Source organism: Anabrus simplex, chromosome 3 (genome assembly GCF_040414725.1).
Source record: "Anabrus simplex isolate iqAnaSimp1 chromosome 3, ASM4041472v1, whole genome shotgun sequence".
Taxonomy (NCBI): Eukaryota; Metazoa; Arthropoda; class Insecta; order Orthoptera; family Tettigoniidae; genus Anabrus; species Anabrus simplex.
Genome location: NC_090267.1, coordinates 171,805,953 through 171,824,635, shown reverse-complemented (window position 1 = coordinate 171,824,635; position 18,683 = coordinate 171,805,953). Strand labels below are relative to the sequence as shown.

General features: G+C 39.8%; 1 protein-coding gene across 5 annotated transcripts in view; it reads right to left on the bottom strand.

Annotated features, from left to right (window-relative positions):
• LOC136866118 (malate synthase) overlaps positions 1-18,683 on the bottom strand; it is a 70,257-nt gene that overhangs the window by 45,050 nt on the left and 6,524 nt on the right. For all 5 annotated transcript variants that reach the window (XM_067142799.2, XM_067142803.2, XM_067142801.2 and 2 more), the window contains 2 exons: positions 13,665-13,835; positions 10,097-10,309 (listed from right to left, as the gene is read on the bottom strand). In XM_067142799.2, coding sequence (XP_066998900.2) covers positions 10,097-10,309; positions 13,665-13,835 — 384 coding nt within the window. The remainder of the gene's footprint in view (positions 1-10,096; positions 10,310-13,664; positions 13,836-18,683) is intronic.

Genomic DNA, 18,683 nt, shown 5'->3' with positions numbered 1-18,683 from the left:
AAAAATGGGAGGACTCTGACACTTCAAAAAATAAAGGTATTGGTTTAAGAAAGACAAGTGCCATGAAGGCTGTGAAAATGAAAAACTCCCTAGGCCTCCATACGTAATGGAGTCGGGTCAGAAAAGAACAAGGGTTGACCAAGGGAGCTGAGAGAGGATAGGATAGATGAAGTGAGGAGCCTGGCACAAGTAAGTGGAAGAAATGTCAGGACTCAGCTAAGGGTTCCGTGGTCGCCAACCCTTGCTCCCAAGTTCAGAGCCCGCTTGGGGCCCATTTTAGTCACCTCTTACGATAGGCAGGGGATACCATGGCTGTTATTCTACTGCTCCCACACACAGTGGGATATGATAAGGGAATTAATGAATTTAGATGAATTTAGACTTTTGTTGCTTAGTCCTTATCAACGCCAACATGGAAATATTTTTCAATCATGTTAACTGGCGATGGTTTTTGTCATGATTGTCTTCAGGTGTAAAAATGCATGGTCATTGGTTCATATCAACAAGGAAAATTGCGAAGATGATTATAAAAATGAGAAAAATTTGTAAAGGAACAATTGCTTGAAGAATAAGACAAGAGGGAGACATGAGAGAAAGGAGAACTCCCTTTACATTAGATGCCCTATTATCACAGAGTCGGAATAAAACTAAATGTGAAGACCTACAATACCGAAAGCTCATAAAATTGATCAACAATAACATTACACTGACCATTGTTTGTTGTGATGTTCTTTCTCTCTTCTGCTGCCATTCCTGTCTGATAGGTGGGACTACTGCTGCGTACTGAGTATAACAGCCTGCCTGAACATTGGCGGGAAGTAGCTGCATAATTAGATAACTTTCTTCTTTAGTAAGCCATTCCTCTGGTTCGTAAACACACTTGTTCATCATAGTATTCCAGCTATTCGATACCTACTCCGAGGCGTTGATTGGAATGAGCAGTGTGCACACATAACAGAATAATAGCAGTGGAGTGTTCACAGCTGTTTGCGGCCTGGTCATTCCAGCTCTGGAACTTTAGACTGTTAGATTGGCTGTGTAGTACTGTTTGTTAAAAGTGAGAAAATGTGCAGTTTTTCATTTCATCGAATATTTCTTATGATAACATTGCTTTTAATCGTGACATTCCTATGTTGATTACAGTTGGAAAAACCATGAAGACAGTCTTTCTGAGGATGTAAAAAGGCAGGTGGAGAACGAGTGTTTGCCACTACAATGAAAACTGCCCAATTTGATTGTGACTGATAGTAGGCAAGAGGGCCTGCCATTACAATTAAAATTCCCTAACCCAGTCTTCACATGAAAAAAGACATACAGTGACTTCCCTGATGCACTTCTAGGGTAACGTTAAGAGTTATGCAATTTAACCCTCCGTCGGTCACGCCGTATCCAGAAGGTGCTAGCACTAGTTTTTTGCGCTCTACTTCACAGTGCATGCGTCTGGTGAACCTGCACTCACGGTATCTTCATAGCTGCCAGTGTCTTACAATACAGTTGAGAAATTGTTATTGTTGCTAACATCAGTATTGGGATTCTGAACGTTGGCGCCTACCGGACGCCACGCGACCTAAACCTTCCGTGTTTTTAGTATGGCCGGTAACCGTCAGTTCTTCAATGTAAACAATCCTAGTGATTTAAAATTAATGCACAATTTATTTACTGATGATAATCTTGATGAAAAGCAACAGAATGAAGAGGACAGTGATACTGACACTGAAGATATTTCGGCTGAGCGCACAGAAGACAACTCCGATACTGAGTAAAGTGGAGTGGAAGATGAATCTCTTCTTGGGGACATCCTGTTTTATGCAGGGAAGGATGGAAACACAAAATGGGGTAAGCACCCTGAATCAAACCGTAGGAAGAAAACACCCCCACATAATTTGCTCACCTAACTCATGTCACGTAAAAGATGGTGAGGGTGGAAATTGTTTATAACTGACGAAATGTTACATAATGTTGTTCGATATACAAATCAATATATATAGAACACGTAAAAGGACATTTTCAAAGGGAAAGAGATGCAAAAGTGACTGATACTGAAATAAAGGCATTCTTAGGACTTCTATATTTGCCTGTACTTTACATGCTAACAAAATAATGCTGGAGAACATGTGGGGCACGGGCGGCAATTGAGTGGAAAAATTCCATCTTGTCATGAATTTGAGGCGTTTTAAATTTTTGCTTCGTTGCTTCGTTGTAACAGGGTTACAAGGGAGAAGCATAAGAATTTGGACAACTTGGCAGCTATCCGGGAAGTATTTCAATCATTTATTGACAACTGTAAGAACTATTCCCTTGGGGCATTCGTAACAATAGATGAAAAGCTTGAAGCCTTTCGTGGAAGATGCCGGTTTAAGAAGTATATCGCATCAAAACCAGCCAAATACGGGATAAAAATGTATGCTCTAGTGGATGCAAAACCTTTCTATTGTCATAAATTGGAAATTTACCCAGGGAAACAGCCAGAGGGGTCCGTTTCATTTCAGTAATAAACCATGGCGCCTCCTAGATGCCGCGCGCGACTTATCGTGTCGAAATTAGAGCGCGACCGATGGAGGGTTAATACAATCTTACCCACAGTGTGTACTATTAACCTAGAATTCTGTATACAGTGTAGAATTCCATAGTGAAGCACGGGTCCATCAGCTAGTCTTCCTATATGCAAAACCCAATAGAGCTAAGTTGAACTAGAGTCTGTGAGCAGCAGCGATGTGAAGTGTTCTCTTGTGAAACATGCCTTGCCAATAGATAACACTCCAGGAGGATTTCTGCATCATTCAGATGTCCCAGACAGATCTCTGAGCAACAGTAGCAGAAATTTTAACACTGTAGTACCACATATTACGCGATAAAAATTGGTAATCATTGGGTACAGCTGGCTTACGATTCCCAGTTCCTGCAGGAAGTGTTCCACTGGTCCCACAACATCAGTGTGTGCAGCTGGTGTCGGGAACAGTCACGCTGGATCGACAAATGACAAAGTATTATCTCCAGTGATGAATCACGTTTTAGTCTTGGCCACAATGATCGTCACAATCATATTTGACATTGTACCGGAGAGAGGGGCCACGCTGATCTTATTACTCAGAGGCACACGGAGTCAACTCTAGTCATTAGAGTCTGGGGAGTTATTGGTTTTCACGTGAAATTGCCATTAGTGATTGCTGATGCTCGACAGTATGTGGGCAGGGTTGTCTGTCCAGTAGTTGTCTCTCTGATGATGACCATTGCAATTTAGATGTTTCTGAAGGCCAATGCTGACCCCCTCATAGAGTATACCATATGGATGCTTTCCAAGACATTATGCTTTTACAGTGATCCATGAAGTCCCCGGACCTAAGCTCTATTGAACATGTGTGTGACATAATAGGAAGACGCTTGCTCAATTCCCTCTGCCACCCTGAACAGCAAACTGATCATTATGGCACAGTAAATGTGAGCCGCAACTCCACAAGACATGATCCAGAACTTTATTGACTCCATACCATGCAGGATTCAGCAATGTATTTGAGCTCGAGGTGAGCATACCCTGTACTGACCTGTACCCAGGCAACTAAATATGTTATCATAGCATCACTGCCTCACACCCATCCATCATGCACACTTGGGGCACAGTGTATGGTATTACAATTTCCATTTTCCCTAATGTATAAACTTCTGGTAATATAATAACTGTTTAGGTTAAAAATTGTAATTTTTGTTAATGATTTAAGAAATCATCAATCAAAATCAATCAATACTGATCTGCATTTAGGGCAGTCGCCCAGGTGGCAGATTCCCTATCTGTTGCTTTCCTAGCCTTTTCCGAAATGATTTCAAAGAAATTGGAAATTTATTTAACATCTCCCTTGGTAAGTTATTCCAATCCCTAACTCCCCTTCCTATAAATGAATATTTACCCCAGTTTGTCCTCTTGAATTCCAACTTTATCTTCATATTGTGATCTTTTCTACTTTTATAGACGCCATTCAAACCTATTCGTCTACTAATGTCATTCCACGCCATCTCTCCGCTGACAGCTCGGAACATACCACTTACTTTACAATGGCGAAAAATGAGGGTATCCTCCTATTCAATACATCATATATTCCGTCATTAGACGGAGCAAACAAATTCAGACATGTTTCGGCTCGCTTGAGCCATCTTCAGTGGAAAAAAAAAAAAAAAAAATTAGGGGGTTGGAATAATTTACATAATATAAGTTGAAAAAATGCTAAAAAACATAATGAAAGAGTAAACAAAAAACAAAAGAGAGCTTAGACGGAAAACAAAATTAGCACATATATACACTATTTACATCAATATGCAGAGCAAAAAACTTACTGCGACAAAATTCAGTGAAGCAGGTGTTAATTTGAAATAGTAATTGATACTAAAAACTGTGTTAACCTAAGAAACAAGGGAATGAGAAAACAAATGATGCAGATGGAAACAAATGATAGTAGCGCATGGTGAGGTTGTGGACCTCATAGTTTACAAATTATTGGTTTAAAAATGACAAAACAGTTTGAATTTGCTGTCAAAATCATCCTGGTGGAAACCCATCACATCAAATTGGTCAGGAGGAGAGCAGGAGCAAACATTTTTGAGAGAAACCAAGCCTGAATTAACCTGCAGGCGAAAAGCCTGTGACAAGGAGAAAAAACACCATGAAATTTAAGACTTTAGAAATAGCAGCATTCTCAATATCTTCTCAATCTAGCGGTCCCCTTTCTTCATTATTGTTTCATAATGTTGGCTGGTGTTTTGCCTTATGATAGAGGGGTCGGAAGGGCCGCATATAAAAGTATGAGAAGCTGTGTTAGGTAGAAGACAGATGCATAGTAAATTGTAGTAATCTAGTGGAAACCGTCAATGAAGTTCTAATCTGTAATGGAAAAAAATGAGGTTGTATGAGAAACATGGGATTGATAAGTAAAAAGTGTGGAATGGTTGTGAAGAAAGCTTAAACTTACGGTGTGCAGTAGGTGGTTGTCCTCTCTAGTGGCCTGGCTTTCTCAAAGTAACGGTCTCGTTCGCGTGATCGAGTCTATTGTTGGTTTGGCTGTGTTTGCTAGGATGGAAGGAGCGGAGGGGGAAGGGGAGGTGCAGGGCTGGTTTGAGGAAGGGAGGGGTGTTGAGCTGGAGAGATGGAGGTGGGTTTGTTTGGCAAATATAAGGAATGAATGTTTCAAGAGGATGTTAGTTTACTCGCTGAATTCTAAAGCTCGAATGGTGTGGCCTTCACAAAGTGATGGTCTCGGTCGCGTGATCGAGTCTATTGTTGGTTTGGCTGGGTTTGCTAGGTTGGAAGGAGCGGAGGGGTGGGTTGGTGTGAGGAGGGAGGGGGGAGTGGTGGTGAGTCGGGGAGATGGAGGTGGGGTTTGTTTGTGTTATGGAAATTCTGACAAATGTATGGAATGAATGTTTCAAGTAGAATGTTCTTTTTCTCGCTGACTTCATTTAAATTGTGAGTGGGGTTCATAAACTGATCTAAGTCGATGTGGATGCTCTCGAGAATATTGAGCAAGGTGCCTTTTTGCTCATAATGCAAAATCTTCAGGTCTTTATCTATTGAAGTGTATTCGTGGCTGGATGCTTTATGGTGTTCGCTCATAGCTGAAAAATGATTATATTTGAGAGCGTTGCGATGTTCGGCGTATCTTATGACGAAATTGCGGCCTGTTTGACCTATGTAGCTGGAATTACAGGATTGGCACTTTAATTTGTAAACTCCGGAGTTCAAATATTTGTTGTTGATGTTGCTATTGTTATTGTTGACAGTGTGTGGATTGAAAATGAGTTTGGAGTTGGTGTGGGAGGTTCTGTAAGCTATTTTGATGCTGTGCTTCTTGAAAATATTAGAAATTTGGTAAATGCTACTATTATTGAAAGTGAATGTGGAAAATTTTTCTTTTGGAGCGGAATCTTTTACTAGGGTAGTCTTGGGTCTGCTTTTGTATCTATTGATGATTCTGTTGATGAAGGTTCTATTGAAACCATTGTGTTCTGCAATGTTGTAGATGGTATTAATTTCTTTTTTGTAATTCTTGCGAGATAAAGGGATAGTTAATGCTCTGAGGACCATGCTATTGTAAGCTGCTTTTTTATGTATGTCTGGGTGCACAGAGGTCTGATGGATGGTATTGATGGTGTGGGTGGGTTTCCTGTATATATTGAAGGATAAAGTGTTGTTGCTGTTGCGCATAATGGTTAAGTCCAGGTAATTAAGAGCTTTATTGTTTTCTGACTCTATGGTGAATTTTATATGTGGGTCAATAGAGTTGAGAAATCCAAGTACTGTGTTGCTGTTAGTAACGTGGGAGTCCAAAATAACAAAGGTGTCATCTACAAAGCGTGTCCAGTGTTGAATGCCACTGATCTTGCCAATGATGTGAGAATGTTCTAAATGATCAATGTAGATGTCTGCAAGGATTCCTGAAGCTGGTGACCCCATGGGAAGACCTATCTGTTGGTAAATGACATTATTGAAAGTGAAGAAATTGTTGTTTAAGCTTTCTTCACAACCATTCCACACTTTTTACTTATCAATCCCATGTTTCTCATACAACCTCATTTTTTTTCCATTACAGATTAGAACTTCATTGACGGTTTCCACTAGATTACTACAATTTACTATGCATCTGTCTTCTACCTAACACAGCTTCTCATACTTTTATATGCGGCCCTTCCGACCCCTCTATCATAAGGCAAAACACCAGCCAACATTATGAAACAATAATGAAGAAAGGGGACCGCTAGATTGAGAAGATATTGAGAATGTTGCTATTTCTAAAGTCTTAAATTTCATGGTGTTTTTTCTCCTTGTCACAGGCTTTTCGCCTGCAGGTTAATTCAGGCTTGGTTTCTCTCAAAAATGTTTGCTCCTGCTCTCCTCCTGACCAATTTGATGTGATGGGTTTCCACCAGGATGATTTTGACAGCAAATTCAAACTGTTTTGTCATTTTTAAACCAATAATTTGTAAACTATGAGGTCCACAACCTCACCATGCGCTACTATCATTTGTTTCCATCTGCATCATTTGTTTTCTCATTCCCTTGTTTCTTAGGTTAATGCAGTTTTTAGTATCAATTACTATTTCAAATTAACACCTGCTTCACTGAATTTTGTCGCAGTAAGTTTTTTGCTCTGCATATTGATGTAAATAGTGTATATTTGTGCTAATTTTGTTTTCCGTCTAAGCTCTCTTTTGTTTTTTGTTTACTCTTTCATTATGTTTTTTAGCATTTTTTCAACTTATATTATGTAAATTATTCCAACCCCCTAATTTTTATTTTTTTTTTCCACTGAAGATGGCTCAAGCGAGCCGAAACATGTCTGAATTTGTTTGCTCCGTCTAATGACGGAATATATGATGTATTGAATAGGAGGATACCCTCATTTTTCGCCATTGTAAAGTGAAAACCGTCAATACGGAATGATTCTAATATCTTGTAACATACCACTTAGTTGAGCAGCTCTTCTTCTTTCTCTCAATTCTTCCCAACCCAAACATTGCAACATTTTTCTAACGCTACTCTTTTGTCGGAAGTCACCCAGAACAAATCGAGCTGCTTTTCTTTGGATTTTTTTCCAGTTCTTGAATCAGGTAATCCTGGTGAGGGTCCCATACACTGGAACCATACTCTAGTTGGGGTCTTACCAGGGACTTATATGCACTCTCCTTTACATCCTTACTACAACCCCTAAACACCCTCATAACCATGTGCAGAGATCGGTACCCTTTATTTACAATCCCCTTTATGTGATTACCCCAGTGAGATCTTTCCTTATATTAACACCTAGATACTTACAAAGATCCCCAAAAGGAACTTTCACCCCATCAACGCAGTAATTAAAACAGAGGACTTTTCCTATTTGTGAAACTCACAACCTGACTTTTAGCCCCGTTTATCAACATACCATTGCCTGCTGTCCATCTCACAATATTTTCGAGGTCACGTTGCAGTTGTTCACAATCTTGTAACTTATTTATCACTCTATAGAGAATAACATCATCCGCAAAAAGCCTTACCTCCGATTCCACTCCTTTACTCATATCATTTATATATATAAGAAAACATAAAGGTCTGATAACACTGCCCTGAGGATCTCCCCTCTCAACTATTACAGGGTCAGACAAAGCTTCACCTACTCTAACTCTCTGAGATCTATTTTCTAGAAATATAGCAACCCATTCAGTCACTCTTTTGTCTAGTCCAATTGCACTCATTTTTGCCAGTAGTCTCGCATGATCCACCCTATCAAATGCTTTAGACATGTCAATCGCGATACAGTCCATTTGACCTCCAGAATCCAAGATATCTGCTATATCTTGCTGGAATCCTACAAGTTGAGCTTCAGTGGAACAACCTTTCCTAAAACCGAATTGCCTTCTATCGAACCAGTTATTAATTTCACAAACATGTCTAATATAATCAGAAAGAATGCCTTCCCAAAGCTTACATACAATGCATGTCAAACTTACTGGCCTGTAATTTTCAGCTTTATGTCTATCACCCTTTCCTTTATACACAGGGGCTACTATAGCAACTCTCCATTCATCTGGTATAGCTCCTTCGGCCAAACAATAATCAAATAAGTACTTCAGATATGGTGCTATATCCCAACCCATTGTCTTTGGTATATCCCCAGAAATCTGATCAATTCCAGCCGCTTTTCTAGTTTTCAACTTTTGTATCTTATTGTAAATGTCATTGTTATCATAAGTAAATTTTATTACTTCTTTGGCCTTAGTCTCTTCCTCTATCTCGACATTATCCTTGTAACCAACAATCTTTACATACTGCTGACTGAATACTTCTGCCTTTTGAAGATCCTCACATACACACTCCCCTTGTTCATTAATTATTCCTGGAATGTCCTTCTTGGAACCTGTTTCTGCCTTAAAATACCTATACATACCCTTCCATTTTTCACTAAAATTTGTATGACTGCCAATTATGCTTGCCATCATGTTATCCTTAGCTGCCTTCTTTGCTAGATTCAATTTTCTAGTAAGTTCCTTCAATTTCTCCTTACTTCCACAGCCATTTCTAACTCTATTTCTTTCCAGTCTGCACCTCCTTCTTAGTCTCTTTATTTCTCTATTATAATAAGGTGGGTCTTTACCATTCCTGTTTTCACATTCCTCAACAATTTCTTTAAACCCATCCCAGAGTCTGTTTACATTTTTATTTACCGTTTTCCACCGATCATAGTTACTTTTTAGAAACTGCCTCATGCCTGCTTTATCAGCCATATGGTATTGCCTAACAGTCCTACTTTTAAGACCTTCCTTTCTATCACATTTATTTTTAACTACCACAAAAACAGCTTCATGATCACTAATACCATCTATTACTTCAGTTTCCCTATAGAGCTCATCTGGTTTTATCAGCACCACATCCAAAATATTTTTCCCTCTGGTTGGTTCCATCACTTTCTGAATCAGCTGTCCTTCCCATATTAACTTATTTGCCATTTGTTGGTCATGCTTCCTGTCGTTCGTATTTCCTTCCCAATTGACATCTGGCAAATTCAGATCTCCCGCTACAATCACGTTTCTTTCCATGTCGTTTCCCACATAGCTGACTATCCTATCAAATAATTCCGAATCTGCATACTAAAGACATAATTCAAAATTGCATAGGAAGAGTGGCTGTGAATTTCACAATCATCTAATATAGCTTACATGCTATGATACAACAGCAATAAAGATTTTTTGAACATTGATCTACATTCTGTAGTGATGACAGTAATACACAATCAGTCATAACAACAATTATCCTTGGTATAAAAGGAGTGTTACTGAATCAGGAAAAATACACTAGTATCAGCTGATAATTTCCTATTATTACTTTCTTCTACCATATCAATAAAAAGGAACACTGTGCATCTGTGCTAGGATGTGACTCCACTACCTTCATCACAGAGAACGAGTGGTTCATCAGTTGCACTACAATATATGAAGGAGTGGGAAAACATAACCTACGTACTTAACATTGAAGAGAGAACAGAATATAGGTCAAAATGTCAAAACATTACATAGATTTAATTCTATGCATATTGTGATATGAATTAATTAATTACAGCATATAAATAAATCTTACTTGGACTCCTTGTACATCTGCTTGAAGAGAGTTAACAAAATGTGATGTGTTGGCTGGACTGACATCTCCAAGATCCAAGTGGCGATTTTGCAACCTAGCTGGCACTGGTGATATTTTCCAATTCGGATCTCTTCTTTCAGGAGAATCCAGGAACTGAGGTTTTTGAAAGGCCCGTAGATTAGCACATTTCCTGTTCAGACGCTGCCAGTAAAGCTGTTTGGAAAGTAAAAAAGTTTAATATATTATTATATGTAGTCTATACTAAAATAAATTTAATTCAGACAATAAATTTTAGTGCACAGCCTTGAGACTGAGCTCACTAACTAGTCAACATACATGTAAGAGTTTTACTTTCTTTTTCATTTTAACGAGACTTAAAATTTGTTACCGTAAGCCATTCTGTGTACAGTTTTACTATGAAATTAAACCATAAGGATTTGCACTGTGCTGAGTAGTTCAGACGGTAGAGCACTGGCTTTCTGAGCAAAGTTGGTGGGTCCGATACCAGCTCAGATATGTCAGTCTTATGTCAGTAGATTACCAGCATGTAAGAAAACTCATGAAGGACAAAATTCCAGCAGCTTGGCATCTCAGAAAAATGTAAAAGTAGTTGGTGGGATGTAAAACCAATAACATTATTATTTATTGATATGACTTTGGATCCTTCGTCCAACAGTGAATACTGGCGGCTACTTGATCTACTATACGGTGAAAAGTCCATGTTTTGTGTTTCAGCATTTGAAATGGTCTCCAGCAACCTCAACACCATAATTGGCCACTGTGCCCAGTGCTTTTAATGCATGGTTCAATAGGTGGACTTAGTGGCTGTCTGTGGTGTTTCACCCTGGGACTCTTTAAAAAGACTTGTAGTGCAGTGTTCTAGTGATATGCAGACCAAGTTCAGTAAACCTCTGGTAAAAGAGCTCGTCCAGTAGACTCTTAAGGGGTTCATACTCCAGACATCCAAGTGTCTTTCTATTTTTTCTCCATGTGTTTTTACTATATGGTTAACCCAGGATTGTGTTGTATTTGAATCTCAACCTTATGGACAGGAAGCTAGCAACTAGGCTAATCACACTCCTCACATTCATCCTTCACTTAATGGTGTAATTATAAAAGTCAATAGAGAAGACGCTCAAACATACCATAGGAGTCACACAGTTGGGATTGTTATCTCCCCCCAAACCCCTTTCCTCCTCCATTACAAAACCGCCACCCAAACCCCACATCATAGTTTCATGGTATATGGGGTGGACCGAGATGAAGTGGAAGATTTTTTATTAGGAAGGTCTTCGTGATCAGAAACTCTTCTGGGCTCACTTTCATGGCCTGCATAACCCTGCCCACTGTAAAGGATGTAGGTCATATCCTCCGCCAATGGGGTCTCCATCTTTTGTCACCATCACAGGCTGGAACCCAATGCACCCCTGCCCCTCAGCCTGTATGTTGTGAACTACAACTAGCACTCCACCACACACTGCACTTCAGAACATCCAGAGTGCAGGCAATGTTCAAATCCCCAACCCTCCTCCAAGAGTCCTAATGTTCAGCTCCCCCCCAAATGTAACATCTGTGGTGACCCCCATCCAACATACTCCCATCAGCATAAGGGGTCCGTCCAACTCCCTCCTAGAACTGCCCCAAACTCACTACCTCCTTGTCCGTGCTCAACTCCAAGCTGCCGCCAACCAGACTTTGAATATACGCTTCCAGACCACTTACTTTGGCCTAAACATGCATTTCAACTTCATCCCACTTGAGGCATTTGCTTAATTATGGCTCATGTCCCTACCAGCTCCTGATCTCCCCAACCCATCTCCATAGTTTAACTCAGCATCCAATGCTTCCAGTCTAAGCATCTCCATCTCCAAGTCCTTTGCAGTCCAACATCCCTCTCATGTTTTCCTCCTGAATGAAACCATGTTCTGCACTCTACCAGTCCCCCATACACCTGGATTTACTCTCTACTACTCAGACCATCCACACGACATTGGCAGTGAGGACGCTGCATTAGCATCCAGATCCTCCCTTCCAGACTGCCTCCACACACCCCTGTACCTCCTCCATTTTCAGAAGCCATTGCAGCCACCATTTATCACTGCTCTTATCACTTACCCAAGGTAAACCTCTCCCATCTCCATGACACCTTCCCTCACTCCTTGCTCCTTGCCAACATAAACTTAACCCAACACACCAGCAGAAAATGGACAGTCTCCATGTCTTCCTCAACTATACTGACTCTTCCCTCATTCTCATCCCTGGTTACACCTTTTCTCCAACACAACACTTCATCCCATCATTACTCGCAATTCCCTAGTCCAACTCCTTCAAGTATTACTGCTCTCCAGTGTAGGCAGCAACAAACTCCCTGTCCTGCTTCAAATCCCAATCCACAACCCATGCCCATCGCTTCTACCACATACTCCATCCCCAACTTCACCCAAAATAACTGGCCTCCTACCATACCCACCTAGAATAAACCCTAGAGAACCCTCCTCTATCCATATCTGATCAACCGTCTGTTGACACCCTCAACACATTTATAGCCCACTCTCACCCATCACATCCGCCTCCAAGACTAATATCCCCACCGCCCTACATGTCCCTTCACAGCCCAAACTCCCACCTCACTTTGTGTACCTCCAAAAGCTCTCCCAATCTTATCTCCACAAATTCATGACTATCCACTGCCTCCACCGCCAAACATTCCACGGACTATTCGCAACCCACACCTGACATTCCTCGTCCCAAACCTGCACCGCCCTCAACTCGCTTATGCTCACCATTCCATGATCAGACACAAAATCAGTAGTCTCCTCGGCCAATCCAGTCAACACTTTTAGTACTATAAATCAATATAAAAGTTATATTTATCTTTCAGTGTTAAATCAACTGTCTAAATTGAGGCAGGGGCAAGAGGTAAAATATGGTATGTTCATGTTATCCATCCTGGTTTCGACATTTTTGTTCTCTAAATCAAGAATATATCATTCACCTTTATTTTTCGATGTCAATACTATTGCCTAAATAGATATATGTTAATGTCTCTTTTTATTTAAACCCTTGTACAAAAATGTAAAAGGTAACATTGTACATTTACATCACAACAAGTCTTCAGCTATACTGTACTAATTTCTTTGTCTGGTTTGTGTTTCAATTAAACTTGTAAAAGATTTCCAATGTAATTCTAACCATGTAATGAACTGTTTGTAACAATCTATGTATCTAAATAGCTTAGCCAAGAGATCCAACACCTTCCCTTCTCAACCAATCATATCCCCCTTTCTGTCTCCTGAACCATCACTCCTCCCCAACAAATGCCAAACACCTGGCCCGAAAGAGGGTAAGGAATGATAGATACATACATGACAGATACATACATATAAAACCTACATGCGATGAATGGGATTTGATTTGCAGTTACCTCATTGAGAAATGAAAGGCTAAGAAGTCCCTAAGATTAAGATTATGACTTCATACCCAGTCTCTCTTACTGCTAATGCAATCCTACTTGGGGAAAGTCATTTCATTACTGCATCTATAAGTAACTGACCATTATTCAGCTTACCTGGTCTATTTGCAAACTAAATGTTGCTGCAAGTTCAGCAACAAACTGAATTGCCTCAGGAGTGAACAGAACAGAATAGGAGGCTTCTAGTCCTTGTGGAGCAGGATCCAAAACAATAGACCTTACAATATCTCTGTCACTAGCAGCTGTAGCACAAGGTCTGGCAATGATCTGAAACAAGGATATTCACCTAGTTTTCATATCAACATGTTTCAAATTACAACTCACCATCATATATGTTCTAGAGCTTTCTTTACCTCTGCATTCTTTCAATAGGAAAATATCAAATTCTGCTGTGAACTTCAATGTCCTTCAAAAGACTTTGTAATGATCTCTTATGGAATGGAGTGACAATGAACATTGTGTGTGTCTTTCATAGAGTTTCCTGTTTGTAACCTTCTTGTATTATCTTGCATTTTTTATGTTCTTTTGTTTTGCTTTAGCTCTAAGTTAAAAATAACAAATACTGTGTCATGGTTAACATTAATATTTATTTATCTATGCAACTAACACTAAAACTAGTGGCGCAAAGCTTTCCATGTCGTTGGCATCAGGTACAGTGAATGCTGGATCATCATTCATCACATTGAGGTTACAAGTTTTAGTATAAGCTGGGTAGATAAAGAAATAAATTTATTACTGTATTTTTAACTTAGGGCCTGGAGGCCAGGCATCAATTTTTCGTAATGAGACAAAGTCTCTCATAGTGCATTAGCACTGCCGGTGGCTCCAAGTAGCCTATGCAGTTACATCCATGGTATGGACTACCCATGCGTCTTGGTAGGTGTGCTATTTACCAACTGATGAGCCCAACTTAGCACACTGGGGTGAAATGCTGGCAACCAGAAATGAGTTACCTGGAAAATTTATAATGTCCAATAACGGACCGTTTATACTGGTATTATAAATTTACTCATTCAAGACAAATATTTCAGGTTACCTATGGGAATCAACATCTATATCAACAAATACAATGTCATATAATACACCATTTACACTGAAAAGAAGTACAGTTCTAGCCTAATTTCTGCTATTTCATTCCGACTGACTGGGGCTGTTTGGTGCTGCCACCTACCGCGGGTATTTGTAAATGCACTGTTTCATTTAGTGCCATGCTAAAATGTTGTAATGAGCAGGCAGAATAAGCAGCCATTGGATGCAGATCGAGCAGGCAGTTTTATCAACAAACATGAAACACTGCACAGGCACTTCACTCACAAATTCAGAAAGTAGTCCTTTTAAGAACACTGGATCCGATACTGCCTGGCCACATGACATGTACTCAGCCTCTGCCGAACTAGGGTTGCCACAGTGGAAAGCCACCGTTCCACTTACACTCTTTTGATCTGTCTTGTCCAATCCCCAGTATGCATCAGTATTAGTAGTCATTTTTTTAAATTCTTCAGACCATCCTTCCCAAAAACAAGCTTCTTGTCCATTGTTGCTCCCAAGAAATGCAGCACCTTCTTAACAGCTGTCCAATATATAGACATTGGATGGTCCAAAAATTGACTTAAAAAGGATAGGCAATATCTGGTGTTAATAATAATAATGTTATTTGCTTTACGTCCCACTAACTACCTTTTCGGTTTTCGGAGACGCCGAGGTGCCAGAATTTTGTCTCGCAGGAGTTCTTTTACTTGCCAGTAAATCTACCGACACGAGGCTGACATATTTGAGCTCCTTCAAATACCACCGGACTGAGCCAGGATCGAACCTGCCAAGTTGGGGTCAGAAGGCCAGTGCCTCAACCGTCTGAGCCACTCAGCCCAGCATATCTGGTGTTGGTATTTGAGGTAGATAAATCATACTTCCTACAAGTTCTCTGTATGGTACTGCTATAATTGGATCAGATTCATTTGTACATTCTACTTTTTTCTCCATAGGTGTGGATGAACCTATGCAATCTTCCATGTTGAATTTCTTTAGTATCTTTTCAATTAATGATCTCTAATTCATTTGAGTTGGCATCAGGAAGGGCATCTGGCCATAAAAAGACATGCCATAAAATTTCATCTCACCTCATCCCTGACCCCGTAACAGGAAACAGGACTAAGGGGTAGAATCTGACTCTAGAGCTCGCCCATGTGGTCTTTTTAAGAGCTATAAGGAAAGGACTGCCTAGAGTAGTATTAGGAATAGGTTGGAACCTCCCTTGTACTTATCGAGAAATGATCACAAGCATAAAATTAAGGCCAGAAACCAGCATACGGATGTGAGCAAGTTCTCCTTCGTAAACAGGACCATAAGGGATTGGAATAAATTGCCTGCAGCAGTTTTTGATACATTCCCTTCCAGTATTAAGCCATTTAAGAAAATCACTAGTGCTAATGTAAAGTGAAAAGTAAAAGTTGTAAATTATGGACACTGAATTTGTGATTTTCTGCTTGATTTAGAATGTTAAACTAGTAGTATTTCTTGCAGTACTCTCTTTCAAGGGAAATGTCCGGCTCCATGGCTAAATGGTTAGCGTGCTGGCCTTTGGTCACATGGGTCCCGGGTTCGATTCCCAGCAGGGTTGGGAATTTTAACATTAATTGGTTAATTTTGCTGGCATGGGGGTGGGGGCTGGGTGTAAGTGTCGTCTTCATCATCATTTCACCCTCATCACGATGCGCAGGTCGCCTACAGGAGTCAAATCAAAAGACCTGCATCTGGCGAGCCAAACTTGTCCTCGGACACTCCCGGCACTAAAAACCATTCGCCATTTCATTTTTTCAAGGGAATTGTTTGTTATACTCATGTTGTTGTAGTTGTTGTTGGGTAATTAATTACCTATGTTTTGAACTTTACTTTATTATCACTTGAAATGTTAAGCTAGTAAGCTCAACTTATATTATTGTAAGCTGTAGTGTTAAGACCTGGAAACACTTAAGTTGTGTGTGAATTTTTATATGATGATACTGGATTTAGAATGTTAAACTAGTAATAGTTCTTGTAATATTTTCTTTCCATGGATTTGCTTGTTGTTGTTGTTGTTGGGTAATTTCTCATTTGAGACAAATATTTCAGGTTCCCTATGGGAATCAACATCTATATCAACAAATACAATGCCACATAATACACCATTTACATTGAAAAGAAGTACAGTTGCTGTACCTATAGTGTTGTAAGCCATAGTGTTAACCACTGGAAATACTTAAGTTGTGTATGAAATTGTATATGATGATGCTGGATTTAGAATATTAAACTAGTAGTATTTCTTGTAATATTTTCTTTCCATTGAATTTGCTTGTTGTACTCTGGTTGTTGTAATTGGTGTTGTTGGGTAGTTATGTTTTAAGTTTACTTTATTATTACTTGTAATATTAAGCTAGCAACCTATAGTATTGTAAGCCATAGTGTTAAGCACTGGAAGTGCGTAGGTTGTGTGTGAAATTGTATATGATGATGCTGGATTTATAATGTTAAACTAGTACTATTTCTTTTCATATTTTCTTTCCATGGAATTGCTTGTTGTAGTGGTGAAGTTGGGTAGTTAGGTTTTAACTTTAATTTATTATCACTTGTAACTTTAAGCTAGTAGTAAGCTCAACCTAGTACTGTAAGCCGTAATGTTAAGCACGGGATATACACTGACCAGCCAGAATAATAGCTGGTATAGCTGGTATGTCCACCTTTGCCACGGATAACAGCGGCGATGCATCTTGGAATGGAAGCAATGAGGCCTTGGTAGGTCGCTGGAGGGAGTTGGCACCACATTTGCATACACAAGTCACCTCATTCCCGTAAATTCCGGGGAGGGGGGCGATGAACTCTGACGCCACATTCAATCGCATCCCAAATGTGTTCGATCGTGTTAAGATCTGGCAAATTGGGGGGCCATCACATCAATTACAACTTGCCACTATGTTCCTCGAACCTCTCCATCACACTCTTGGCCTTTTGACATGGGCGCATTATCTTGTTGAAAAATGCCACTGTCATTGAGAAACATGATCGTCATGAAGGGGTGTACGTGGTCTGCAACCTGTGTATGATACTTCTCGGCTGTCATGGTTCCTTGCACAAGCTCAACTGGACCCGTGGATCCCCACGTGAATATTCCCTAGAGCATAATTCAGCCGCCGCCAGCTTGTCGACTTTTAATTTCTTCTCCACGTTCCAAAACCCATATATATCCATTTGGACTATATCCAACTAGTCTCATCGACTTTGCTTGAGGTTCTAATTTACCTTTACTCGGCTAGGGTTGGTACACTGTTTAGCTGATGCATGACAGTCCAGAACATGTTAATCTTACTGTTAAAATTAACATGTTCTTAAGATTTCGTCAAGATTGATCTTTGCTTTCATGTGGCTGATGATGACCCATAGATGCGTCGAAACTAGAACCATGTAATTTTAAAATATTGTGAATATATTTTGTATTGAATAGGTGGAAACCTTACTGTGTTGTTACTCATATGTTATTCTCAGTTCAATACGGACCAACAACATGAAATTTATAACCCTTAACGTAGGTTCCAGTCACACTGATCTTCTACAGGAATGTAAATTGGGTTTCAGGCCAAAGGTGAAATCGACCAATGATGACTACCACACTGATATGAACGTTATGGTTTTTAAAGAGTGGTTTGTGAAGTTTTTGGACGCTCTTGACAAAAGAAACATCAAAGACGCAGTGATTGTAATGCAGTGGCGAATTTCCCATACATGCGATTGATGTGTTACATCCTGTGTATTTTCAACAAAAAATAAATATTAATTGTTCATATTTTAATGGAAGTTATTTATATAATATTCAAACACACAGTTATTGATACTCAGAGATGGATGAAATGAGCATCACTGGCTAGTGGCTGCTACTAACTGCCAAACTACTCCAGAGATGGCAGCATGAGTAATGGACACTTGTTCTTTGTTAATCTCTTTCGTGGGGTTGGAATGCGGAACGAACAGCCACATCCGTCAAGAAGGCGGTGCAAGGTGGAATCCTGTAAGTTATCTGGCGTGGCCGGGATTTATTTGCTATTTTGTGAAATACTGGAGTTCTTGCTTGTGAGTGGTTCTTTTCTT